This window comes from Grammomys surdaster, unplaced genomic scaffold (genome assembly GCF_004785775.1).
Source record: "Grammomys surdaster isolate TR1022 unplaced genomic scaffold, NIH_TR_1.0 210, whole genome shotgun sequence".
In the NCBI taxonomy this organism is placed as follows: domain Eukaryota; kingdom Metazoa; phylum Chordata; class Mammalia; order Rodentia; family Muridae; genus Grammomys; species Grammomys surdaster.
In genome coordinates this window covers 1,774,686-1,796,372 of record NW_021604655.1, presented here as the reverse complement: position 1 = coordinate 1,796,372, position 21,687 = coordinate 1,774,686, and the positions used below count along the sequence as shown (strand labels likewise).

The following is a 21,687-nucleotide window of genomic DNA, read 5'->3' as shown; positions in this document are numbered from 1 at the left end:
TCTAACTACCTTCTAACTTGTTGACGTTTCCGCCCATGTGACTTCCAGCTTGAATTACCAGAAACCACAAGAGAGGGCCTGTGCGCAAGCCCCAAGGCAAGCGAGATGTCCCTGTGGGGAGCAGTCCCTCTGCACCCCAGAGAGAGTAGGACGCAGGGGTCTATCGGAGGTAGCTGTTGGGCAAACAGGGGAGGCACCTGTGGAAGGTGGTGTCCTGGTGGCCCCCTAGCAGTCAAGAAGGGGAGCCAGCTAGTGAGAAGATCGCCCAGAGGCATCTGGGACGGTGTGGGAGAGCCCGGAAGATTACAACCATGCCGCACAGCTCGGACAGCAGTGACTCCAGCTTCAGCCGCTCTCCTCCCCCTGGCAAGCAGGTAACCCCCGCGCCCCCGCTCCCCCATGCCCTGCCTTCTGATTTTCCTGGGGTGGTAAAAGAGGGGCAGGCTCCCCTGTCCTGGCCAGGGAGCTCTGGCGGGGGGGGGGGGGGAGGAAGTAACTCGTGGCAGGAGCTCTCTAGCAGACTCTGGTCCTGTGGTGTTTGCTATACAGAGGATCAAGTGGTGAAGCCTTTGCATCCCGCAAAAGCCTCCCTCTCCAAGCGGTACCCCTCATCTCTGCCTCTTAGGTTCCCACTGTGAAACTTTCTAGGAAGCTGGGGGCAGGGTGAATATCACAGAGCTTAGAAGTATGGTCAACCATAAGCAGAGGAATGTTCCAGTAGATCACTGCCGCGAGCTCCACCCAAATCCTAGAGCTGTAGCTTTCCAGGAAGAGCCAAGGGGCAAGACAGAACGGAGGTCAGGGAAGAGAAACATGATAAACCAAGGCAAGGTAGACAGCAGGAGAAGGGTGGGTAGATCTGCCTGCGGACTTTCTCTGTAACTAGAACAGCCAGAGAGGAGGGAGGCTAAAGCCACAACCTGTATCTGTTTTCCCTGTGGCTTCCAGATAAAAGAAAAAAGGCCACGGTCCAGGAGGCGTGTCGGAGACCTTCACTAGTAGCCAATATCCCTGAAAAAACCAGGGATGGAGGAAAAGATTCTGAGACTCTTAGACCCTTGATTGATACCAACCCAAGATGTCTCAGTCTGAGAGATGCCTCAATTGGGATGCCCTTCTTACCTCGTAGTTTCTGGGTCTCTCTCCATATTCTTGATAACCCTTGCCCTAGAAATTTCTCCTCCTCATCCAGCATAGACCCACTGATTAAACTTTTTTACGGCTCATCCTTAAAACTACATTCTTTTCTGAGCACACATGTTGGGAGGGGCTGTAGCTCAAAGGTAGAGTGCTTGCCTCGCACACATCCAGGGGGCTGCAAACGCTACAAATGAAGTAGACACAAACTACCTGACCACCTGCTTTCACATCTGTCACAAGCCCCTCACCAAAAGCCATACTGGTGAAGACCTCAAGAGGGAGATAGTCCCTCGATCACAATGGTATCAGAGCAACTCAGACGGCCTGGAAGATGGTACCCTAGTCTTCTTAAGAAGGAAATTACTCACAGCTTCCATGGTAACCTCATCCCTTGGTGCATTATAGGAAGAGTACATGCTTGCTGTCTCTAACCCAATGCCTGCCTGTTAAAAAGACCTGGAAAGTTTGAGTAAAGAGGGAAGGGACTCAGAACCTGACCCAAGGATCTTTGCCTCTCAGGCCAGTGGAGATAGGTGACAGGGTAGGGATTGCAGAAGGGCTTCTCTTCCCTGATCTTCTATAGGATATACTTAGAGAACACCCAAAGAGCACCTCGTCCTGCGAGGCACCTATCGGTGGCTCACTAAAACAGGCACCCTGCACTTCATTTCATAAATTAATATTTTTTTGGTACCTCATTTGTAGGAGGCATCATGTTCAGGACTAGGGAGGTCTCAAGATGGCTGCACAATGAAGGAACGAATAAAAGAAAGAGTGATCTGGGGTGGTCCCCCTGCCTAAGGGTGTAGCACAATGAAACTGGTAGTCAAGAGGGAATTCTCAGAAAGGATTTAGAATCAGCACCAGAAGATGTCATACCCCTGGATGGTCATGAGCTTAGGGACCAGAGTGGAGAACCTTAGCTTCCTACTGTGTAAAATAGACAAGACTGTACCTGCTCAGAGAGCTGGGGAAATCTATCATAGTGTTTCTGAAAGCGCTTGTACGGAAGTTGCTACATGGTAGATGCTCAGCAAAGTTCTCAAAGAAAACAGCAAAAGGGACACCGAGAAGGTTCTAGCGTGCACACACATGTGCACATATACACATGCACACATATGTATACACACATGTACACACACTCACACCCCTCCCACACACACACACACAGAGTTCTGGAGAGAGCAGAAGTGATGGGGCAGACCCTCATCTTAACTGGTATTTCCCAAAGCAGCCCTTCTGGGGCCTCAATTTCTCTTCACCTTCTAATAGCTTTTGATCAAAAGAAGGCCACAGAAGATCCAAGGACGCGTAGCAGGGAACGTTGAAGAAAGTGTCTTTGGGTACAAACCTTTTGTAAATAAGGGGATGAATGGTACAGAAAGAACTGAGGACCAGGATGGATGGATGGATGGAAGGAAGGAAGGGAGGAAGGAAGGGAGGAAGGAAGGGAGGAAGGAAGGGAGGGAGGGAGGAGGAAACCAATGCCACAATGGCCTGTTTGACTAGAAGAGAGGAGACCCACCAGTTGCTACCTGTGCTTCCTAGGACTCATCGGACGATGTGAGGAAAGTTCAGAGGAGAGAGAAGAACCGCATCGCTGCCCAGAAGAGCAGACAGAGACAGACACAGAAAGCCGACACCCTTCACCTGGTGAGTACCCACACTTCTTACCACGCTCCTGCCCTTAGGCTCAGCTCCCCACCCCAGTGGGGCTGTGGGACCCAGCTTCGATGATTCTGCTATGTTGGAGCTAGGTGCATGGGGAGAGTATGTGGGGGGGGGGGCTGCGGGGGTCATGTGGGAGGGAAGGCTCCCCTCTCCCATGTGCATATATGAAAACATTCAGTAGCAAAGAACATCGCTGGAGGCTGCACCTTTCTAGCCCAGGAGAGTGCAAGGGTGGATGTGTGAGATGCTGGCAGCCTCAAGGGTTCATGAGAGGTGGAACCACTTGTGTAGAAAGGGACAGCAGAGAGGGTGCTGTCCGTCCTGAGCCACTGTGAGCAGAACATTGATAGGAAGTTAGATATTAAGTGCATTGGGGAACCCAGCTTTTCAGGGCCGCACATCTCATCCCTCTGGAAGGCAGTGGTCTGTCACCCACAGACCTCTGGGAGAAGGAGGTCAATGATGCTGCCCTTATTTTTCCCCTGAGCATCCAGAAAGTTCTGTGTTGAGATATCCATTGTTAATGGTCTCTCTAGGGGCTGCTAAGGACAACATTTCAAAGCACTTATGTGGGACAGTCACCACAAGTGAAAAGCTCAATACGGTGCCTTGCGTACAGTAAATAGTCAAAGGATTCAGTGCAATCGGAGTTATAGTATAAGAGGCATGAAACCTGAGATTGAGCAGGCATATATATGTACATATGCATGCATACGTATGTATACATAAATGTACATGAATTTCCCAGTATGTATATATGTACATATTACATGTGTGTATTTCTCCACATCATCTCACTGCTGAGAGACTTAACAACTGTAAAGCTGACACATCTGATACCTGAGAATCCCCTGCACCACTCACTCCCAGCAGAAGGTCCCCCAGTGCACACTCAGTCACTTTGAATGCCAGAGTGCCACCTCCCTCCTGACACAGGAGAAGTACGTCCCTGTCTCTAGCTGCCTCCCTGTAAATTCAGGCCCCTGGTCTGTGTTGCCGAACTTCTTATGTGACAGTATGAGATACTTACCATGAAGCGTGTTGAATATCTGTCTTGTCACCAAGCATGGCACGCTTATTGCTTTTTAAATGACAGAGGCGGAGAGGAGCCTCCTGCGACAACCATGTTACAATGTCCCTCAGCATTGACTAACTCTGCACAAAATGTACTTGTGATTCTCTTTATAATTATGAGATGTGATGATTTCCAAGACACCGACATAAACATAAAATAATCAGGATGACATGTCAGCCTAGTCAGAGAGGTTGGATTATCCAATAAATAGAATTGGGACACCTGGAGAGTCACTTGAAGAGACAAAAGGCTGGGTCCCTCATTCCTTATGCAACACACAGACAGTTTAAATATTTTTAAAAGAAACTAAAGAAATCTTGGGGGAAAATATGAGATTTGCAAATGTATCTTAGCATGAAATCTTTTTCAAATAAGATAGAAAAGAAAATTGATATACAAATATGATTTCTATACACACACTTATCAAAAAATAAAAAATTTGGTTGGGCGTGGCACCACAAGCACTTGAGAGATAGAGGCAGGTGGATCTCTGAGCTCAAGACCAGTCTTTTCTACATAGTGAGACCCCCTGTCTTGAAAAAAGGATGATCTTTTTTAAAGTCTACATAGCTCAAAATATTATATGAAAATCAAAGGCAAATGGAAAGCCAGGAGGAAGTTATCTAGAAAGCTTGTGAGCCAAAAAGGAACGTTTACTGCAAATGTAGAAACTCTATGACGAGGAAAAGGATCGACCTCAAAGAACAATGACTATAATGTGCTAGAAAGGGATGTACCTAAGCATGTAAGGTCTCTGCAGGCCTCCTCAGGAAAATGCCAATTAGGGTGTGAGACTTCCTCGCCAGGCTGACCAAGGTGAAAGATGGAGCTCACCCAGGAAATGCCAAAGCAGAGGAAGAGCGAGCATCACATTCCCTGCAAGTTGCTATAATCCCCTAAGATGGCAGCTTGACCAGGCCCACTCAGGTGGCAGGTGCACCTTCCCTGTCTCCTGGCAGTGTGCCACCTAGAATCCGTCCACACCACGGATGCTGCAGCTCTCTGCACTGAGTGGGAGTCATTGCTGCGGTTTGTTTCTCTTGGTTTTTTGTTTAGCGGTACTGGGGATTGAACCCAGGGACTTGTACGTGGCTAGGCAGGTGTTCTACTGCTGAATGTCTGGAAAGGAGTTAAATGTTCATTAAGAGAATGGGGGTTGAATGAACGCTGTCGGTCCATTCTGAGTGTGCTGTTATGGGACTGTTCAATGAGTTGCAATTGAATGTGGAAAAACTATCGTTTCCTTTTCTAAAACAGTGTTTTAAGTTATGGGAGGTGGGGTATGTGTGCATGAGTGCAGGTGCCCATAGAAGACAGAAGGGGTACTGATCCTATAGTCATAGGTGCTAGAAACTGAACTTAAGTCCTTTGCAAGAGCAGTAGATGCCCTTAATCACTGAGCCATCTGTCCAGTCCCTCTTCAAAGTTTTCTAAATTGCAGTTATTTATTGTTTGTTTGTTTATTTGTTTTTTGGTTTTTTTGTTTATTATGGGGGGAAATGCACACATGTATGGATGAGTCAGTTCTCTCCCTCCACTGTGTCGGTTCTGAGGATCGAACTGAAGTCATAAGACTTGGCAGCAAGCATCTTCACCCACTGAGCCCTCTTACCAGTCCCACCTTTCCAAACTCTTAGGTAAGAAAAGTGCAAGTATAGTATCTAGTTTGCTCCAAGCCACACTTTTTAATCTGTCCAAGCTTAACTGTACAAGCAAGTTTCAAATGGATCACTGGAACTTACTGATGTTGTTTCCAAAAAGTCACACTGAAGTTGAAAGACAGGAGGGGTGTCATTAGCATTTTTAATCTTTTTTTTTTAATGTCAGTTAGGAGGAGTAGCTAAGATTTGAGTGACTCTAAGCTCCATGGTACTAGATGAAACACTAAGGAATGTCAAGTCATTTTCACTTGGCCAGCCATCCTGTTGAGAGTGGGGGTTCTCTGGTGTCTTCTAGCATAGGGGGACTTTGAGTCAACATCCTGGGTCATGGGGAAAAAAGAGAATGGAGATCAGTTTAAAGCGTTGCTCTGGAGAAGTCTCCAAGCAGAGGAGGTGGGGGTTGGACATCAGAGTCCCCAGAGTGTGCTGTTGGGGAGTGACGTCTGGTCTCCAGGGTGAACTGAGGCAGGGTAGCTTGAACGCCCATGCCAGATCTGGAAACAAGAGTACATGGTGCTCCTTTCCGTGGAGATGAGGCAGGAGATGGCTTCCGTGGGCTCCTGAACTCTCACCACAGTTCAGGGCAAGAGATGTCTGTGATGTGTAAAATCACGTAGACTGACAGATGCTGTACAAAATGAGGAGAGCTGGAAGAAAATTAAGTGACTGAGAAATTCCCAACGATGGTAGTTTCCAGGGCTATTGCTCTTGGCCTGCTGAGGTGGCCTGGGAGAGGAGGCTGGGAGGGTCCTCCAACATTTCTCTAGTTCTTTGTCTCTGGGAGACCACGGCTGAGGTTTATTAACATAATGAACTCACAGATCTGTAAAATAATAAAACATGAAGGAACGTTCTGGCTAGTTTCACCTTTTAAACGTTTAACATAAAGCCAGTGAATCAGATGCCTCTTTGGTATCTCTATCACTCTGATTTTTTTTTTTTTAAAAAGATGGTCATTGAACTCCTGGCCATGATCAAGTTCTGTGTGTTAAGTGTCCTACCAGTGGGGTTGCACTTGATCTATAAAAAAAAAATCTTTGCATTAATAAATCTGCTGAAGATTAGATAGCTTGAACTTCAGAGCCCTCTTTTGTAAACATAAGTATACTATATGTATCTTCCTCGAATCTCTTGTTGAGGTTTTGTTTTGTTTCTATTTAAGCAATGCCCTCTGAAATTCTTATTTTTCTCTGCTCATTTTTAGGCTTGGTCAAGAAAGTAAAGGTCTATCTACTGCTGTCTGTGTGTGTCTCTCTGTCTCTGTCTCTGTCTCTGTCTCTCTCTCTCTCTCTTCCTCTCTCTCAGGCTGTATGTGTGTGGGCATACATAGCTCTTTCTCTATACAAATATGTGATATATGTGTATATATATAATATTTATACACTAGTTGTTAGAAGATTGTTCCATTAATACTGTACACAAGAATAACCTTCAGACACAGTACTTCTGTGTAAGGCAGAGTTGATAGATGAGGATGCTGGAAACATGGATATCTGAACAATAAACACTTTACGGATGCCATAGAACTAGGAAGATGGTTGAACAGACTGTGATCCATTTATACAATAGAATTTGAGGCTGGCGCTGGAAGTGACGGTGGAGGTCTATGTGTATTGACTCACATAGATGTCTACGAGGCTGGATCGAGTTGAACAAGCCCCGAGGAGTGTGCAAAGCACCATCTGCTAGTGTAAAGCCTGCATGTTGGGAGTGGAAACATAGTCTCCAAAATACCAATGGTGGTTGCTTCTGAGTGCCCAGGTTTGGGTAGCTTGCCTTCCTCCTGGTACTCTTTGCAGTTTTTTTTATGATGTATATGTGCTGTTTAAGCAATCAGAAATAGTTTCAGAGTCTTTACAAATCAGCTATTTTAGTTGGGGAAGAGCATGGTAAGGCAATTTACCACCTCCAGCTGCTTATCCAGGGACGATGGGCTGGTCTGTTAGGTCGGGAGGCCCCCAGTCTTGAAGAATGCCTGACTAAACTGGATTGTTGATGCCAGGTCACCAACTGACAGCTACCCCATTCAACAGGTGTCATCAAGAGGCCTTCCTCGGTGGCACCTCCGTGTGGCTCCTGCTTCCCACAGCAGTGGACTGGACCACAGGATAAAGGTTCCCCTCTGCTTGTCATTCTACAGTCTCACCATGGGGCTGTATAATGGCTTGCAGAGGAAATGCCAATAATTGTGGCCACGCTATCTTGTTCATAGAATCAAAGCATTAAAAACAGAAACTCAAAAGATTCTAGGCCAATATGTCATGTTACCAATGAGGAAATCAGTGTCTTTCTTGGGGGACACAAAAGGATCCCAAGTTCTTGCCTCCCTGCCAGCCAGCATCTGTTTTGTGACATTCTTAGTTTTTGTTTTGTTTGGGGTTTTGTTTGTTTTTGTTTTGCTTGCTGTTCCTATCATTTTGCAAAGGGTTAGCAAAAAGTAGACTAATGGTCAGGATGCTTACAAACAAGACTCTCATTACTTCTAAAACATTCACCAACAGCAAGAGACCATAAAAGGAATTAAGATAGATAAAGCCTAGAGTTTAAGTTTATGTTTATTTTTATGTGGATTATGTGTTCTGCCTGCATGCTTGTTACAAGGGTGGCAGATCTTCTGGAACTGGGGTTACAGATCATTGTGAGTTGCTATGTGGGTGCTGGGATTTGAACTCCGGTCCTCTGTAAGAGCAGCCAGTGCTTTTCACCATTGAGCCATCTCACTAGCCTAGGTCTAGAGTTTAAATGCCTCTTTATTTAGAAGATGTAAAAGCAGGATCCCAAAAGGCTGATGATATTTTTGAAAAATATATTGCCATTAAATTAAATGCATGATAATTTAATATGTATACTAAGAAAGAAAAACATCTTTTAACAACAACAAAAATCATGACACCCATCACTAAGTGGGCAGAAACTACACAGAAAGCTTGCACACATTTTTCCTACCTAAATGAAAATAACCTACTTTTCTATTCTGATGACGAAAACAATACACATTGAGACAGGGTTTCTCAACCTCAGGGTGATTGACAGTTTGAGTCTAATACTTTTTCTTTTTCCTTGGTATTAAAGGACAAACCTGAGACCTTATGTATGCTAGGCAAATACTCTTCCACTGAACTATAACCCCTCTTTTCCCCCTCTACATTTAAAATTTTGAAACAAGGTATCACAAAGCCACCAAGGCTGGCCTTGAACTCACTGTATAGCCCAGGCAGACATTGAACTTTCAATACTGCTGCCTCAGCTTCCAAAGCAGCTTGGGATCACAGGCCTATACCCTCAGGTCTTCTAGTTACTATATAGTTGTCTTGTGTGCTGCAAATGTAAAACTCTACCCAGTAGATGCCACTAGACCAGTCCGGTCTCCTCCAGTTAGGTTTTTGTTTGTTTCTTTGTTTGTTTGTTTTGTTTTTGTTTTTGCTTTCTTAGAAATTGACAATTTGCACCAGTAAGATGCCATTAAGAAATCTTCACAAAACTAGTTGACATGATTGCTTGGGTTAGAAAGCCTGACACCCAGTGCACCTCTGTGACTGCTCTGGTTGGCATAAGGTCCAGCAATGTTACATCTCAGGAGCTGTAGTCATCTTGGGCCAGGCACTCACTGTAGGTTATGCTGTCTTATACGGCCCTCGTAACAATTCCTCCTTAAAACTGGGGGCTGATGATGCCCTTTGCCCCACTAATCTCTGAGAAATTCATCCCAGAGAAGAGAACAAAGCCAGAGCCCAGTGCGCGTGGCTCAAGGTGTCATTTCTAGTACTATTTATAACAGGGACGTTTTGACAGCCATCAGAATGTCCCATGCCAGGCAACCATTTCAAGTAAATTGCTGATCGTGTACTTGATGAAGTGGCCGTGAAATACAGTATTTGTGACAGTGCAGCCATCACAAAGTTATTAAAAAGGCAAAAAAAGAAACTGTCTTTGCACTAGGATTGACTTCTACAGAAAGACATACACACGTTGTTTTAAAGGGCAGGGAGCTAGTAAGTAGAAATGCAAACATGTTAGGAACTAGAATCACGGGTCTTTTACATCTTAAAAGCTCTTGAAGGCCAAGGCATGGTGATGCATGCCTTTAATCCCAGCACCTAGGAGGCAGAGGCAGATGGTTCTGATTTCAAGGCTAGCCTGGTCTATATAGCGAGTTCGAGACCATCCAGGATTCATAGTGAGAGCCTATCTCAGGTTAATTAAGATCTTTAATATAGTTATAATATATACATATATATATATACATATATATTTGTGTATATATACATATATACATAGTGTGTATGTGTGTGTGTGTGTGTGAGAGAGTGATGGCCTAAGTTGAGAATTCTGAAGGAAACTGAGGTTTTGGTAGGAGATTATAATTTATCCTCTAAGCTAGAGCTCTTTAGGGAATGAAAAAGGGACCTAGTAAATATCATACCAGGACCAAGTGACCTTGAGTCATCCCCAGGAAACTTGGAAGAACCAAGGACAGTGACCTGGGTCACTCACAGGTGCAAAGGAAGTGAAAAAGTTCAAAGCCAAGAAGAGAGCCAACTTTCTTAGGACCAAAAGGCCACTCCCAGCAACTGGAAGGGCTCAAGTGACACATGAAGGTGCCCCACATTCATTTATTAGCTGGGAGCTCCCACCAGCACAAATGATCCATCTGCTCTGCAAGCGTTTGCCAGCCTCCTGCATTTGTGGGCAGCATGCAAGCCTAAGCCCTTGGTTTCATGGCCTTTACATTCAACTATAGGTCTGGAAACCAAATACAGGATCTCACTAGCCACACATCATGAAAAAACGCTTTGAGAGAAAAAATGCAATAGGATTCGGAAGGTGAATTGAGGACAGGGTTAGGAGAGTGATGGGGAGGGGCTTTTCCAAGACCCCAACACTGAGGATCAAGTGCAAATCAGAGAGGAGGCTAGGAAGACCTGGGGAAAGGGGGCAAATGGCAGAGGCTTGAGGCCAAACTCACAACGTGAGACATCAGAAAAGGAAAATGAAGCCAGAGCCAGAGTGACAAGGATAAAACAGGTATGTAGTGAAAGGATCAAGGCTGGCAAGTTGGAGCAAACAAAGATCTTTGTGATCCAGGCTGGGGGTTGCTCTCGACTTAGACTTTTTCTTAATAGACCAGCTTTTATTAGTTCTTAGACAGTTTCATGTATATAGGCAGTACATATTCATCACTCTCTGCCTCCACTCTCACCCACACATTCCCTTCCTCCATGATCCATGTTCTCTGTTGTGTGATGTGTGTTGTGTGTGTGTATGTGTTGTGGTGTGTGTTATATATGTATATGTGTGTATGTGTGTGTGTCGTGTGTGTGGTGTGTGGATGTATGTGGTATGTGTTTATGTGTATGTATGTGTGCAGTATGTGTGGCGTGTGTATGTGTTATGTGTGTCTGGTATGTGTGTATGTGTGTATGTCTGGTGTGTATGTATGTTGTGTGAGTGTTTTAATCCACTGAGTCCAGTTAACACTGCCCATTGGACTGTTCACTGATCCTGTCAAGTAATGTCAGCTGCGGTGAGTTTATTGGCCACGTCACATACAGATGAGAGCTTTCCCTCCATTAACTGTTGACCATAGCAGACAGATGCTTCTCTCAGGCCAAGGCTGATAAAAGCACTTGTCTGTGGTATAAATATGAACAAGGCAGTTTGACAGCATGCCATTAATCAGAACAATCATATTAGGTTACATCTTCCACCCTATGATCCCTCCCAAGCCACTCCCACCCCTCCCCACCCGGCCTAGACCTCCTAAGCAACATGAGGCCTAAGCCTCCTGAGCCAAGGGCCTTTGAACAGTGAACCTAAATTCTTATCACAAAATGGGAAGCTGTATGAGTTTGAATTAGAGGGAAAATGTAAGAATTTTCATCTCTACTAGGGAGAAAAGCAGAACTCCAACTAGGACATTGGTTTGTCTGCTCAGCCCATGCAAAAGCCAGCCTTGACATACAAATCAACCTGGTGTCTTGTCACTTGTGAGAAAGAACTATGCCCTTCTGTCTGTGGGTTCATGAGAACTCTAAAATCAACGCTTGAGCTTCTTTGGGTTGGTCTGATTGGGGAAAGTCACGTACAAAGGAGGGAAATTACATTCAAAGTCAAGGCAGTGCTATTCTCTATATGGCTGGGCCTTTTGAAAAAGGAACCTCTTAGATTCTCCAGTAACTGCTCTGAATTACAGATGTCACAGGTCTACTCAGGAGACTCTTTCACGGGCATTTGTCACATTCCAAGCTGCCAATCAAGTAACTTGCTGTCTCTATCCCATCACTGAGGACCAATGCATGTAAGACAACGGCAGCTTACTTCTCTGTCCTGGGGAACTCACCCATCCAAAGGGACCTAGTGAGATCTAGTTTTAACTGATGAGACTCACACAGAAACCCACCTCTTGCCTTTCCATCCCAAGAACCAGGTGTGCTGGAACCTGAGCAGGGCTCACTCCGTAATTGCGCTTGTAGCACAGCCTGCTGACGTGACCTTTGATCTCCAAAGGCCTGCCACAGCTCATTCGTGTCTGCCCTCACCCACACACATAATAATAATAAGTTTAACACCTTAAGAGCTGTTTTCTGAGCTCTGTTTTCACCAATAATCTATCATGTCGAAATTTCAAAGTATTCTAGAAAATTTTTTACAGAAAATTTCATTCAACTCCTAAGACTCTTTGTTTTATGCTGCCTATGAAAAGATATATTTAACATAGCTGGGTGGCAATGCATACCTTTAATCTCAGCACTCAGGAGACAGAGGCTAGCCTGGTCTGCAGAGTAAGTTCCAAGACAGCCAAGGCTATACAGAGAAAACCTGTCTTGAAAAGCAAAACGAAGAAAGAAACAAAGAAAAAAAGAAAAATATATTTAATGCAATAAAACATGAAATAAACTTAATAATTAGTTATGCTATTATACTCTTTAAGAATCTGTAGTGAAAGCTGGGCAGCGGTGGCACACGCCTTTAATCCCAGCACTTAGGAGGCAGAGACAGGTGGATTTCTGAGTTCGAGGCCAGCCTGGTCTATAGAATGAGTTCCAGGACAGCCAGGGCTACACGGAGAAACCCTGTCTTGAAAAAAAAAAAAAAAGAATCTGTAGTGAATATGATTCTCAATTTGGCTAAGCACTGGACTCACCAGGGAAGTATTTTTAAAATCCTGATGCCTATGCCCCATATGGAACAGTGAAATTGGGGCTTCTAAGGGACAGAGGGTGGAGTCTAGACAGTGTAGAGTCTGCATGTGTGCTTGTTAATCACACAGCTTGAAAAGTACTTTGTCAAAAGAATGAAATACTGCAAAGCTGAAAGTGACCTCAGGACAGGGATAGGGCAGGGATGCAGAGAGACCTTCCCAAGCCCCTGACATCGGAGATGAGGTGTGAATCAAAGCAGAAGCTGGGGTGGCCTGGGGAAAGTGACCAAATGGCAGAGACTCTGGGCCAAAAGCAACCTGAGGCATCAGAAATGGATGAGGAGCCACAGGCTGATGACAGGGACATGCAGCACAATGTGTGGGCAGTGGCTCTCGACCTTTGGGTTGTGACAATATCCCACGGGATATTGGATATCCTGCATATCAGATGTTTACATTACGATTTATAACAGTGGCAAAATTACAGTCATGAAGTAGCAGTGAAAATAATTTCATGGTTGGGGGTCACCACAGCATGAGGAACTGTATTAATGGGTTATAGCATTTGGAAGGCTGAGAACCACTGGTGTGGAATGAATCCATATAGTTACATATGTCTACCTCCAAGTCCTCTGCCCCAGCACCTTGTGGCTGACAGACACTTCAAGTCTCTGCTGTTTGTTTTTCCATATTGGGCTTCCTGTGGTAGCAAGCCATCCATCAGGAGTCCCGTCAGCTACAAGTAATAAATAGGCCATCGAGGGGAGGCAGCAGCAAGCCTTGCTTTTTTTTTTTTTCCCTCACATACCAAGAAGCTCAGACATGGAAAGAGCAGGTTAGAGACAGGAGAAACAAAGTCCTCTGTCGCCGTCATCGGCTTTCTTCTCAAGGCTGCAATATGGCAGCTGACCCTCCAGGCCTCACTGTGTTGAAGGAGGATGGATTTGTCCTTGCTCAGCCTCTCTACCATGTAAGAGAAAAGAGAAGCCCTGTCCCTGTGCCTCTACCTACCTATTACCAGTCCTAATTATGTCACATATGTCACATGCATGCACACACACATACACACACATGCACGCACTTAGCCCCAGGTGCAAGAAAGCTGGATATTTGCGTCTCTCAAGCTGAAAGCAGTGGGGGTGTGGGGGGTGATGCTGAGTGAGCCAACCTCCAGTAGGCCCATGGAAAAATGAGGCCCAGGTGACATCCTTCCAACCCTGTGACTATAGACAGGACTGTGAGAGCATGACTGGTGTGTCTGACCAGCTACTGATGGCCAGGAGCTGAATGAAGGCAGCTCCAGAACCCAAAGAATGGTGACACCTCCCCTGCATGAAAGGCAACGGTGGCAGACGGAGGTCTGGTCCTCCCTGTCCTGGGGAGCAGCCCACCTCACAGTTGAAAACCTTTGTCAAGAACTGTGGGCTCCACTTGCTGCGGGCACTTGATGTCTGGCACGTGGTGGCACCAGCTCCAAATGCCATGTGTATTGGAAGCTCACCATGCCAACGATAGTATGTTCCTTGGACAGGAAAAAAACAAGAGGTTATTTCAACCTCTGGAAATGGCTATTAGAAAATGCAGGAAGGTGGGGCTGGAGCCACAGCTCAGAGGTTAAGAGCACAGGCTGCTCTTTCAGAAGGACCCAGGTTCGTGCCCGGCACCCACACAGTGGTTCGTAACCATCTGTAACTCCAGTTCCAGGGAATCCGACACCTTCTTCTGACCTCCACAGACACCAAACACATAGATGGTGTACCGACATACATGTATACAGACATGTGGTGAATCTGTCCAATCTGGGCGTGCAGTTTATAGTCATAATTATTGAGTTGTGTTTTCTTTGATCGGTCTATTTGGGTTGGAGATTTACTAAACAAATTGATGCTTAGAACTCAACTAACCTTAGGTAAAACCCCCATAAAAAGCTGAGTAAATCTGAGGGACCTACAAAGAACGGCAGAGAGGCTTCCTCTCCCAATCCCCAAACAGAGAGCTATGGCCAGAGTCGGGAGCAGCACTCAGCCTGCAGCTGGGCTTGATCAGTGCCCTGTGAAAACTGCAGGAAGGAACAGGAGATCCTAGAACACAACTGCCTTGCTTTAGAAAAGAGATTACAAGTAACACTAAAACTAAAGGTTCAGGATTTTGTTGGTCAAAATAAGCAACAGAAAGAGGAGAATGAAGGTTGGAGACAGAAGCTGGAAGAGATGCTAGAACAGAAATTCCTGAAGTTTATAAGTGAGTCTGAGGAACAGAGAGATAAGGTGAAGACTTGGCAACATAGCCTAGAGGAAACACTAGAACTAAAGGTTCAGGATTTTATTGGTCAAAATAAGCAACAGAGAGAGGACAATGGAGAAGGAAGACACAGAGGAACAGGAGATGGAAGGACAAACGCAGGGTCTGGAAAACCCACAAGTTATAAGGGTCTCATAGCTGGGGAACAGAGTGTGAAGTGGTGAATCTGCCCAATCTAGGCGTGCAGCTTATATTCATACTTACTGAGTTGTGTTTTCTTTGACTGGTCTATTTGGGTTGGAGATTTACCACAACAGACATGCACATAAAATACAATATTTTTTTTTTTAAAGAAGATGCAGGAAGGTCAAAGCACTCCTCAAGAGCTGGCCAGGAGCTGAGCCAAGCAGGGATATATGGCCCGGGGAGTCTCTGCTGGGCTCCTCCTGCTGAGCTCCCCCTTGCTGAGCTCAGGCTGGACCCCAGCCAGGAGGTGCCAGCTGCTCCCAATCTCTCTCCAGCTCAGCTGCCTGGGGCTGAGGGACCAGCCTGGGGATTCCCCTCACTCTGGCGCTCTGAATGACCCCCTCTTCAGCCCCTCCAACAGGGGTTTTCCCAGAATGTTCCCACGCCTGAAGCCTCCTCCTTAGCCACCCCCAGCTCTTGATAGAAGTGGCATCAGGTGACCCTACAGGTGAGGGAGGGGGAGCTGGGAACAGTAGTGTTTGGATTAGCATGAGATAGGGAAACTGGGAGGTTGTAACACTGGCCTGTGAACTGAGCTGGAGATACTCCAAGCTCATAGTTCTCCCAAGGCAGAAGGCAAAGGGCAGGTATTTGTGCTGCAGCCTAAAAGCTGTGTGACCTTCTGACATGAACATGCTGCTTAACTTCTCTGTGCCTCAGCTTTCCCTCTTTTGTAAAAGGGAGGTGTTATGCAGTGGTGTTACAAAGATCAAATAGGATGATGGCTATAAAATACGTAAAAGGATGGGTCATGGGACACACTCCTTTCATCCCAGCACTCAGGAGACAGAGGCAGGCTGAACTCTGTGAACTGAGGACCAGCCTGGTCTACACAGTCACCTTTAGTCCAGCTAGGCTCCATAATAAGACTCTCAAAAATTAAATTAAAAAAATATATATATATCTGTTTAAATTGTGGTGGTGCCAGACACACACATGGGCACATGCACAAAAATATCAGAAGGCTGGGGGATTACAGATTCTAGTCTACTAATACATTTAGGTAGCCAATTTGGGATCTGAAATATTGGAAAATTCAAGGGGAAACTGGAGACATTCCCATTCCTGTAGCCCTTGGCATTAGCTGTCCAACAGAAGCCCTGTGTAGCCTGTAACAGCCGAATGGCAGGCTTAACCCAAATCTAGTCAGTTAGAACCTGTCACCTCACTAACATTGCTAGTGTTCCCTGGAGAACCCAGCATCAGGAATGACAGACTAAGGTTGAGAACCGTTTTGGACTAGTCATCTTGTCTTCAGGGGAAGCAACTGGTATTCAAGGGGAAAAGTGAATCCTCCTGGGGCCACCCAGCCAAGACCACCAATGATCATGGTCATGGAGCCGGGCCCTGACTTCTCAATGGAGGGCTCTTCCAGGGCAGCAGATAGAAGTGGGCAAATCTGTGGCTTCAGGGGCGTGGCCAGCTCAGCTAGTGGTATTATGTGATGTTTTGTCTCTTGGGGGGGGGGGGAGGCTGAGAACTCTCCTTGCTCCTGGGGGGGTCTCCATCTTACTCCTGTAGTCAGGCTCTCAATACAGGAGAGGCAGAAGGAGGAATCCAACGGGAGCCCAGAAGATCTTCCTGGCTGTGGGTCTTTGGATCCAGCATTTGAAGCTTTTGTGCTTCAGAGAAGACACGTGTGAAGGGCACCGCAGCACCTTTTCAGAGCTGCTGCCACCAAGCCTGTGGGCATTTTAGGAACCTAGGCAGTATGTATGGTTTTGCTCCAGGTCTCAGTTGGCTTCCTTGGTAGGATGGCCATACTGACTGCAGCAGACATTGTGAGATGGCCTGACATACGGATGGGCCTAACCACCTTTTGAAAGGTAAAGAGAGCAGGCTACGGTGGAGCCCGGAGGGAGGCAGGCTCGCTTGATCTCCACACCGTCTAGTAGAAGGAAATATCCTTAACACACCTCCTCATTCCTCTCCCTCACTGAGTTCTGTCCCTTCCCACACTGGGGAAGTTGAGGGGGGCGGTATAGTCATTGTCTTTGTGGATAAGCAGCTGCCCCCAACTGTCCTTTTAGCTTTATGAGTCCTCTCCAGGGGCCCTGCTGCCCTCTGCAGCATAGAGGGATGGGGCCCAGAGCAGCCACTTCCTCCTGCAAGTCATTCTTTTTCTAGGGAGTGGCCAGTGTCTGCAAGTCCCCGCGGGGGGGGCCCGCCCGAGCTTACAGACATTTCTCTTGCAAGCAGCAAGTCTGGCTTTAAGAGGTAAAGGCAAACTTTGCCTCATGGTTAGAAGCAGCAGGCAGTGGTTAGTCAGGTCTGCCTCAGCGTGGGCTTTGGCATCTGTGGAGCCAGGAGGTGACAGGAGAAGCGGGAGCTCCTCAGAGCCTGCTAGCGACTTGCCCTGCAGTCACTTCCAGAAAACTGGGCCTGCCTCTAGGCGGGGAGAAGATCGGAGCCCGCCCACCCAGTCCGTCCCTCCTTGCTGCCTTGGGGTTTGCCCAGGCTCTTCGGAGCACGGAACTTACAGTAAATGCTGTAACCAGTGGAAACTCTCAGAGGGGGCGAGGAAAGGGCCAGGACTCCGGGCCCCAGTTCCCGTCTTAGCATACCGCCCCACCAGGTTCATTTCGCCCATCTTTCAGTAAAGGGGTGCCGCCTTCCTGGTAACGGGTTGATCTCCCTCTGGGATGTGCCAGAAAACAAAAAACCGGTGAAATGCCCAGCTGGCCACAGCCTGCAGGAGCAGCAGCCCGGGATTGACCATCCAGCTTTCGGCTTCCCTTCACCCCACTCTAGAGATGGGGGTTTCCTTTGCACCACACTAGGGACCTCCGTTAACTAAGAAAGCATTCAGAATGTCGCTGAGGCTGAGCACTCTCTCATATCTGACCTTCAAAAGAAATGGAAGCCGGCTCGATGAGCAGTGTCGGGGTCCTATGCTCCTCCACAACTTAAAAAGGAAACCCCAGCTGTACTGGGTTTAGGTGATCGACAGTATAACTGATAAATCTATCTCTCATTAGCCTGCAGCTCACTCCTGCAGGATCATTTAGGGCAAATTTTAAATGTCAAGTTATCGTACATCTGCTAACCGCTATACTTTTGAGTCAACATTCTCATCCCAACAATTGATGTTATCAGCCAGTCAGTCAACAAACATTTAAGTTCATTTGGCGCTTAAACCGGCATGTAATACATGCTTAAATAATTAAAGCGGGCTTTAATCATTTGTATCATATTTAACTAGGGTTTTCAAACTTGTCTGGTTGTTAAAACAACCTAAGACACCTGTTAAAAGCTCAGACTTCCAGAACTGAGGTTTGGTTTAGTTGGTCAAGTGTTAATGAAGGACCTGAGTTCTGTTCTCTAGCACCCACATAAAAACCGGGGTGAGGGAGTGTTTGCCTGGAATCTGGGCAGTGGTGAGACTGGAGGCAGATCCCTGGAAGCCTGTGGTTCAGTGGCTCCAGGTCAAAGAGACACCCTCTCTCAAACAGAATGTGGAAGGTGCCTGTGGGAGATGTTCTGCCCTCCATGTGTGTGCCACACGTGTGCACCTGCACTATACATGTGTGCACACAAACACACGTGGAAAAGAAGCCCAGATTCCAGAGTCCAAATTTCTCCTCAAATCCCAGCTCTGTAGAAGAGCTGTCTGGAAGCCTCTGAGCTGGAGAATCCTTTGCCTCTCTCCAGCACCCATTGTCTCTCAGGGGAGTTGGGGAGGCCCCAAGACTTAGCAAGGTTCTGTTTATTGGGGTCTGGGAACCCCATTGTCTGGAAAAGCTATTGTTTCTCAGCAACTACTATGTACCAGAGCACTGGTGACTGATAAAGGATGCAGTCCCTACAGCTCTAAAAGATGTTTCTGGATCAGACGCTGTTGTCTCTACACTGACACAGAGTACAGGACTCCTCCTTGTTTGAGGTTTCACTCTCTATGGTTTTAGTTATCCACTGTCAACTGTGGTCTGAGGATACTGCATGGAAAGTTCCAGAAATAAACAATTCATACATTCTAAATAACTCTGATTATAGCATATTGTCATAAAGGTTCCATTCTGTGATTATTTATTGATAATCTCTTCCTATGTTGATAAACTTCATCAGAGACTTACATGTATATGGAAGCACGTAGTGTCTTCTGGGTATTGTCCAAGGTTTACAGATGCCTTGGAACAGGGTTGCAAAGCCCACACTTGTGGGCAGGAGAGAGCGGACTAGAATGCCAAGTTCACCATAGCTCTTCATTACTCAGAAAGGCTGTAAACATCCTAGCCGAAGCAAAGCAGGCAGGGCGTGAGGGGCAGACACAAGGCACTCGGTGTGTGCTGGAGAATAAGAGGCAGAAAATGTTTCACAGGCTGCTTTCTGCTCTCTCTGGGGCTGGCTCGATTGCCAGTTTCTCTTGGCATATGCTTGCTGTACACAACCCAGAGGCATACACACAGGCATGTTTGCATGAGTGCGTACACACACACACACACACACACACACACACACACACACACACACGTACGCACACACAGAGGCAAGGTTTTCTGAGGTTTGTCCCCACCAAACTTGTATGTGTGTTTGGTCCCTAGTGAAGCAACAGTGCTGAGAGGAGGTGGTGCTGGCAAGGGGGATTATGTCACTAAGAGGTGCTAATTAATGTCTTTCTCAGTTTCTCTTGTTTTTCTCCCCCCCCCCTTTCTTCCTTTTCAGGGTTGGAGATGGACCCTAGGGCTCCATCGCTTCATGTACACGTACACTAGGCATATCTCCCAGCACTTTATCCTCATCCATGTAGGGACAGGGTGGCAAGGATCTCACTGTATTTCCATTCTAGCCTGAGCTGACCTCAAACTCCCAATCCTCCTGCCTCCTGCTGGGATGACAGATCTGTGCCACCACACCCAGCTCGGCTCTCTCACTTTTGAGGGATAGGTCTGGGTATTGTAAGTGGACTGTTAAAGAAACTCAAGCCCCGCCTCTCTCTTACACACAAACGCCTTTTCTGAGCTCCCCACTTGCCCATCCATTTTCCCACCATGCACCCCTCAGCTGCCGTGTCCTTGGACTTTCAGACCGCTGATCTAAATAAACTACCCAGCCTCCGGTGTTTTCTTATAGTGATTGGCAAGAGACAGATTATGTGAAGTTACTACTCCTATTAGTCAGATAGACAACAATCAGCAGTTGCACACGGGTCGACTTGATATTTACCCACTTGATAGGCACCCCCATACAAATCTGTGTATGTGTGCATACATCCTCATGTGCACAGGAATTCTAAGTTGCTCTATTCATGGCTGTGCTGATGGAAAACTTTAGCTCCTCCCTCCCCCCCATACCACCTTCCTGCCCCACCAGCCTTCCCATGTCCCCTGACACTAGTCATCATGCAGATCTGTCTCTTTACAGGAGAGCGAGGACCTTGAGAAACAGAACGCAGCTCTGCGCAAAGAGATCAAACAGCTGACAGAGGAGCTGAAGTACTTCACGTCAGTGCTGAGCAGCCACGAGCCCCTGTGCTCCGTGCTGGCCAGTGGCACCCCCTCACCCCCTGAGGTGGTATACAGCGCCCATGCCTTCCACCAGCCTCATATCAGCTCGCCACGCTTCCAGCCCTGAGCTTCTGGACAAGAAGAGAACTCCCATGGTCCTTAGGAGGGGCATGCAAACTGAGGCCTGGCTGCCCTCATAACCTCTATCCAGAGGCCCAGTGGCAGAGGCCTGGACAAGTACTGAACACAAGAACTGTAGTGGTCAGAGGGACTTAAGGCCTCCCTGGAAAGTATAGTCAATGTACTGGACCCAGAAACTGATGAAACAACCCCGGAGTGTCTGGATGATGCCCGAGACGCACAGCACAGAGGGAGGAGGGCAGGGGGTGGATAGTTTTCTAAATAAATATTTTCTAAGAAACCAGCCCTGCAGAGCAGCTCCCCTCACTTCCCCCATCAGCATCCTGCGACCCACTTTCTCTTGATGTGGCACCTGGTTTTCCTTCTTGGCTTCAGGGAGCTCTTCCAGGCTCTAAGAATTCCACTTATATGTCTGCCCCGTGACTTGTTCCCTGTTTGAGAAGCTGGTATCTTCAAATCATCTTCAAGCTCTAGACATCTCCCTCCCAGTCCTCCGCAGACCTGCTCAGTATGACCTTCCCAACCATGCCTCTTGCCCCAAGCTTTCTCTAAATGGTGGAGCCGGTTTACTCTGCAGTTAGAGAAAAGGCTATGCAAGAGACAGGTCAGTGTCTTCCGTTTGTCCCTGCGGTCCAGTCTCAAGGATGCCATGGGCCAAGTTCCATTCCAGGAATATGAGTAACACGAAGGCAGCGCCTCACATTCAAGGCCATAGGTAGCCCTTTGCCACACCCTGCCAAAGATACCCTTAGAAAATAGGGTGGCTGCCACCTGTGCACTGAGTGTCCCAAGGTTGAGTAGCTCGGGGCTGTGTTCAGTTTGGACATCTGGTTGGAGCCAGGGTTCTTCATTTCCCTTTGATGGCTGCCTGTTTCTCAGAAGTCCCCAGGACACAAGTCTGTTAGTCTTCATGTTATATCTTTACCC

General features: G+C 46.9%; 1 protein-coding gene across 1 annotated transcript; it reads left to right on the top strand.

The window, feature by feature from the left end:
* The first annotated feature begins 61 nt into the window (after positions 1–61).
* Batf (basic leucine zipper ATF-like transcription factor) lies at positions 62–21,043 on the top strand. The gene is made up of 3 exons (XM_028771894.1): positions 62–374; positions 2,689–2,793; positions 20,537–21,043. The coding sequence occupies exons 1-3, from the start codon at positions 312–314 to the stop codon at positions 20,744–20,746; spliced, it is 378 nt and encodes a 125-aa protein (XP_028627727.1). The 5' UTR covers positions 62–311; the 3' UTR covers positions 20,747–21,043.
* The last annotated feature ends 644 nt before the right edge of the window (positions 21,044–21,687 follow it).

Coding starts and splice junctions, on each gene's coding strand:
- Batf (XM_028771894.1), top strand. CDS start 312: ATGCCGCACAGCTCGGACAGCAGTGACTCCAGCTTCAGCCGCTCTCCT. Junction 375..2,688: donor CTCCTCCCCCTGGCAAGCAG/GTAACCCCCGCG, acceptor TGTGCTTCCTAG/GACTCATCGGACGATGTGAG. Junction 2,794..20,536: donor AAGCCGACACCCTTCACCTG/GTGAGTACCCAC, acceptor GTCTCTTTACAG/GAGAGCGAGGACCTTGAGAA.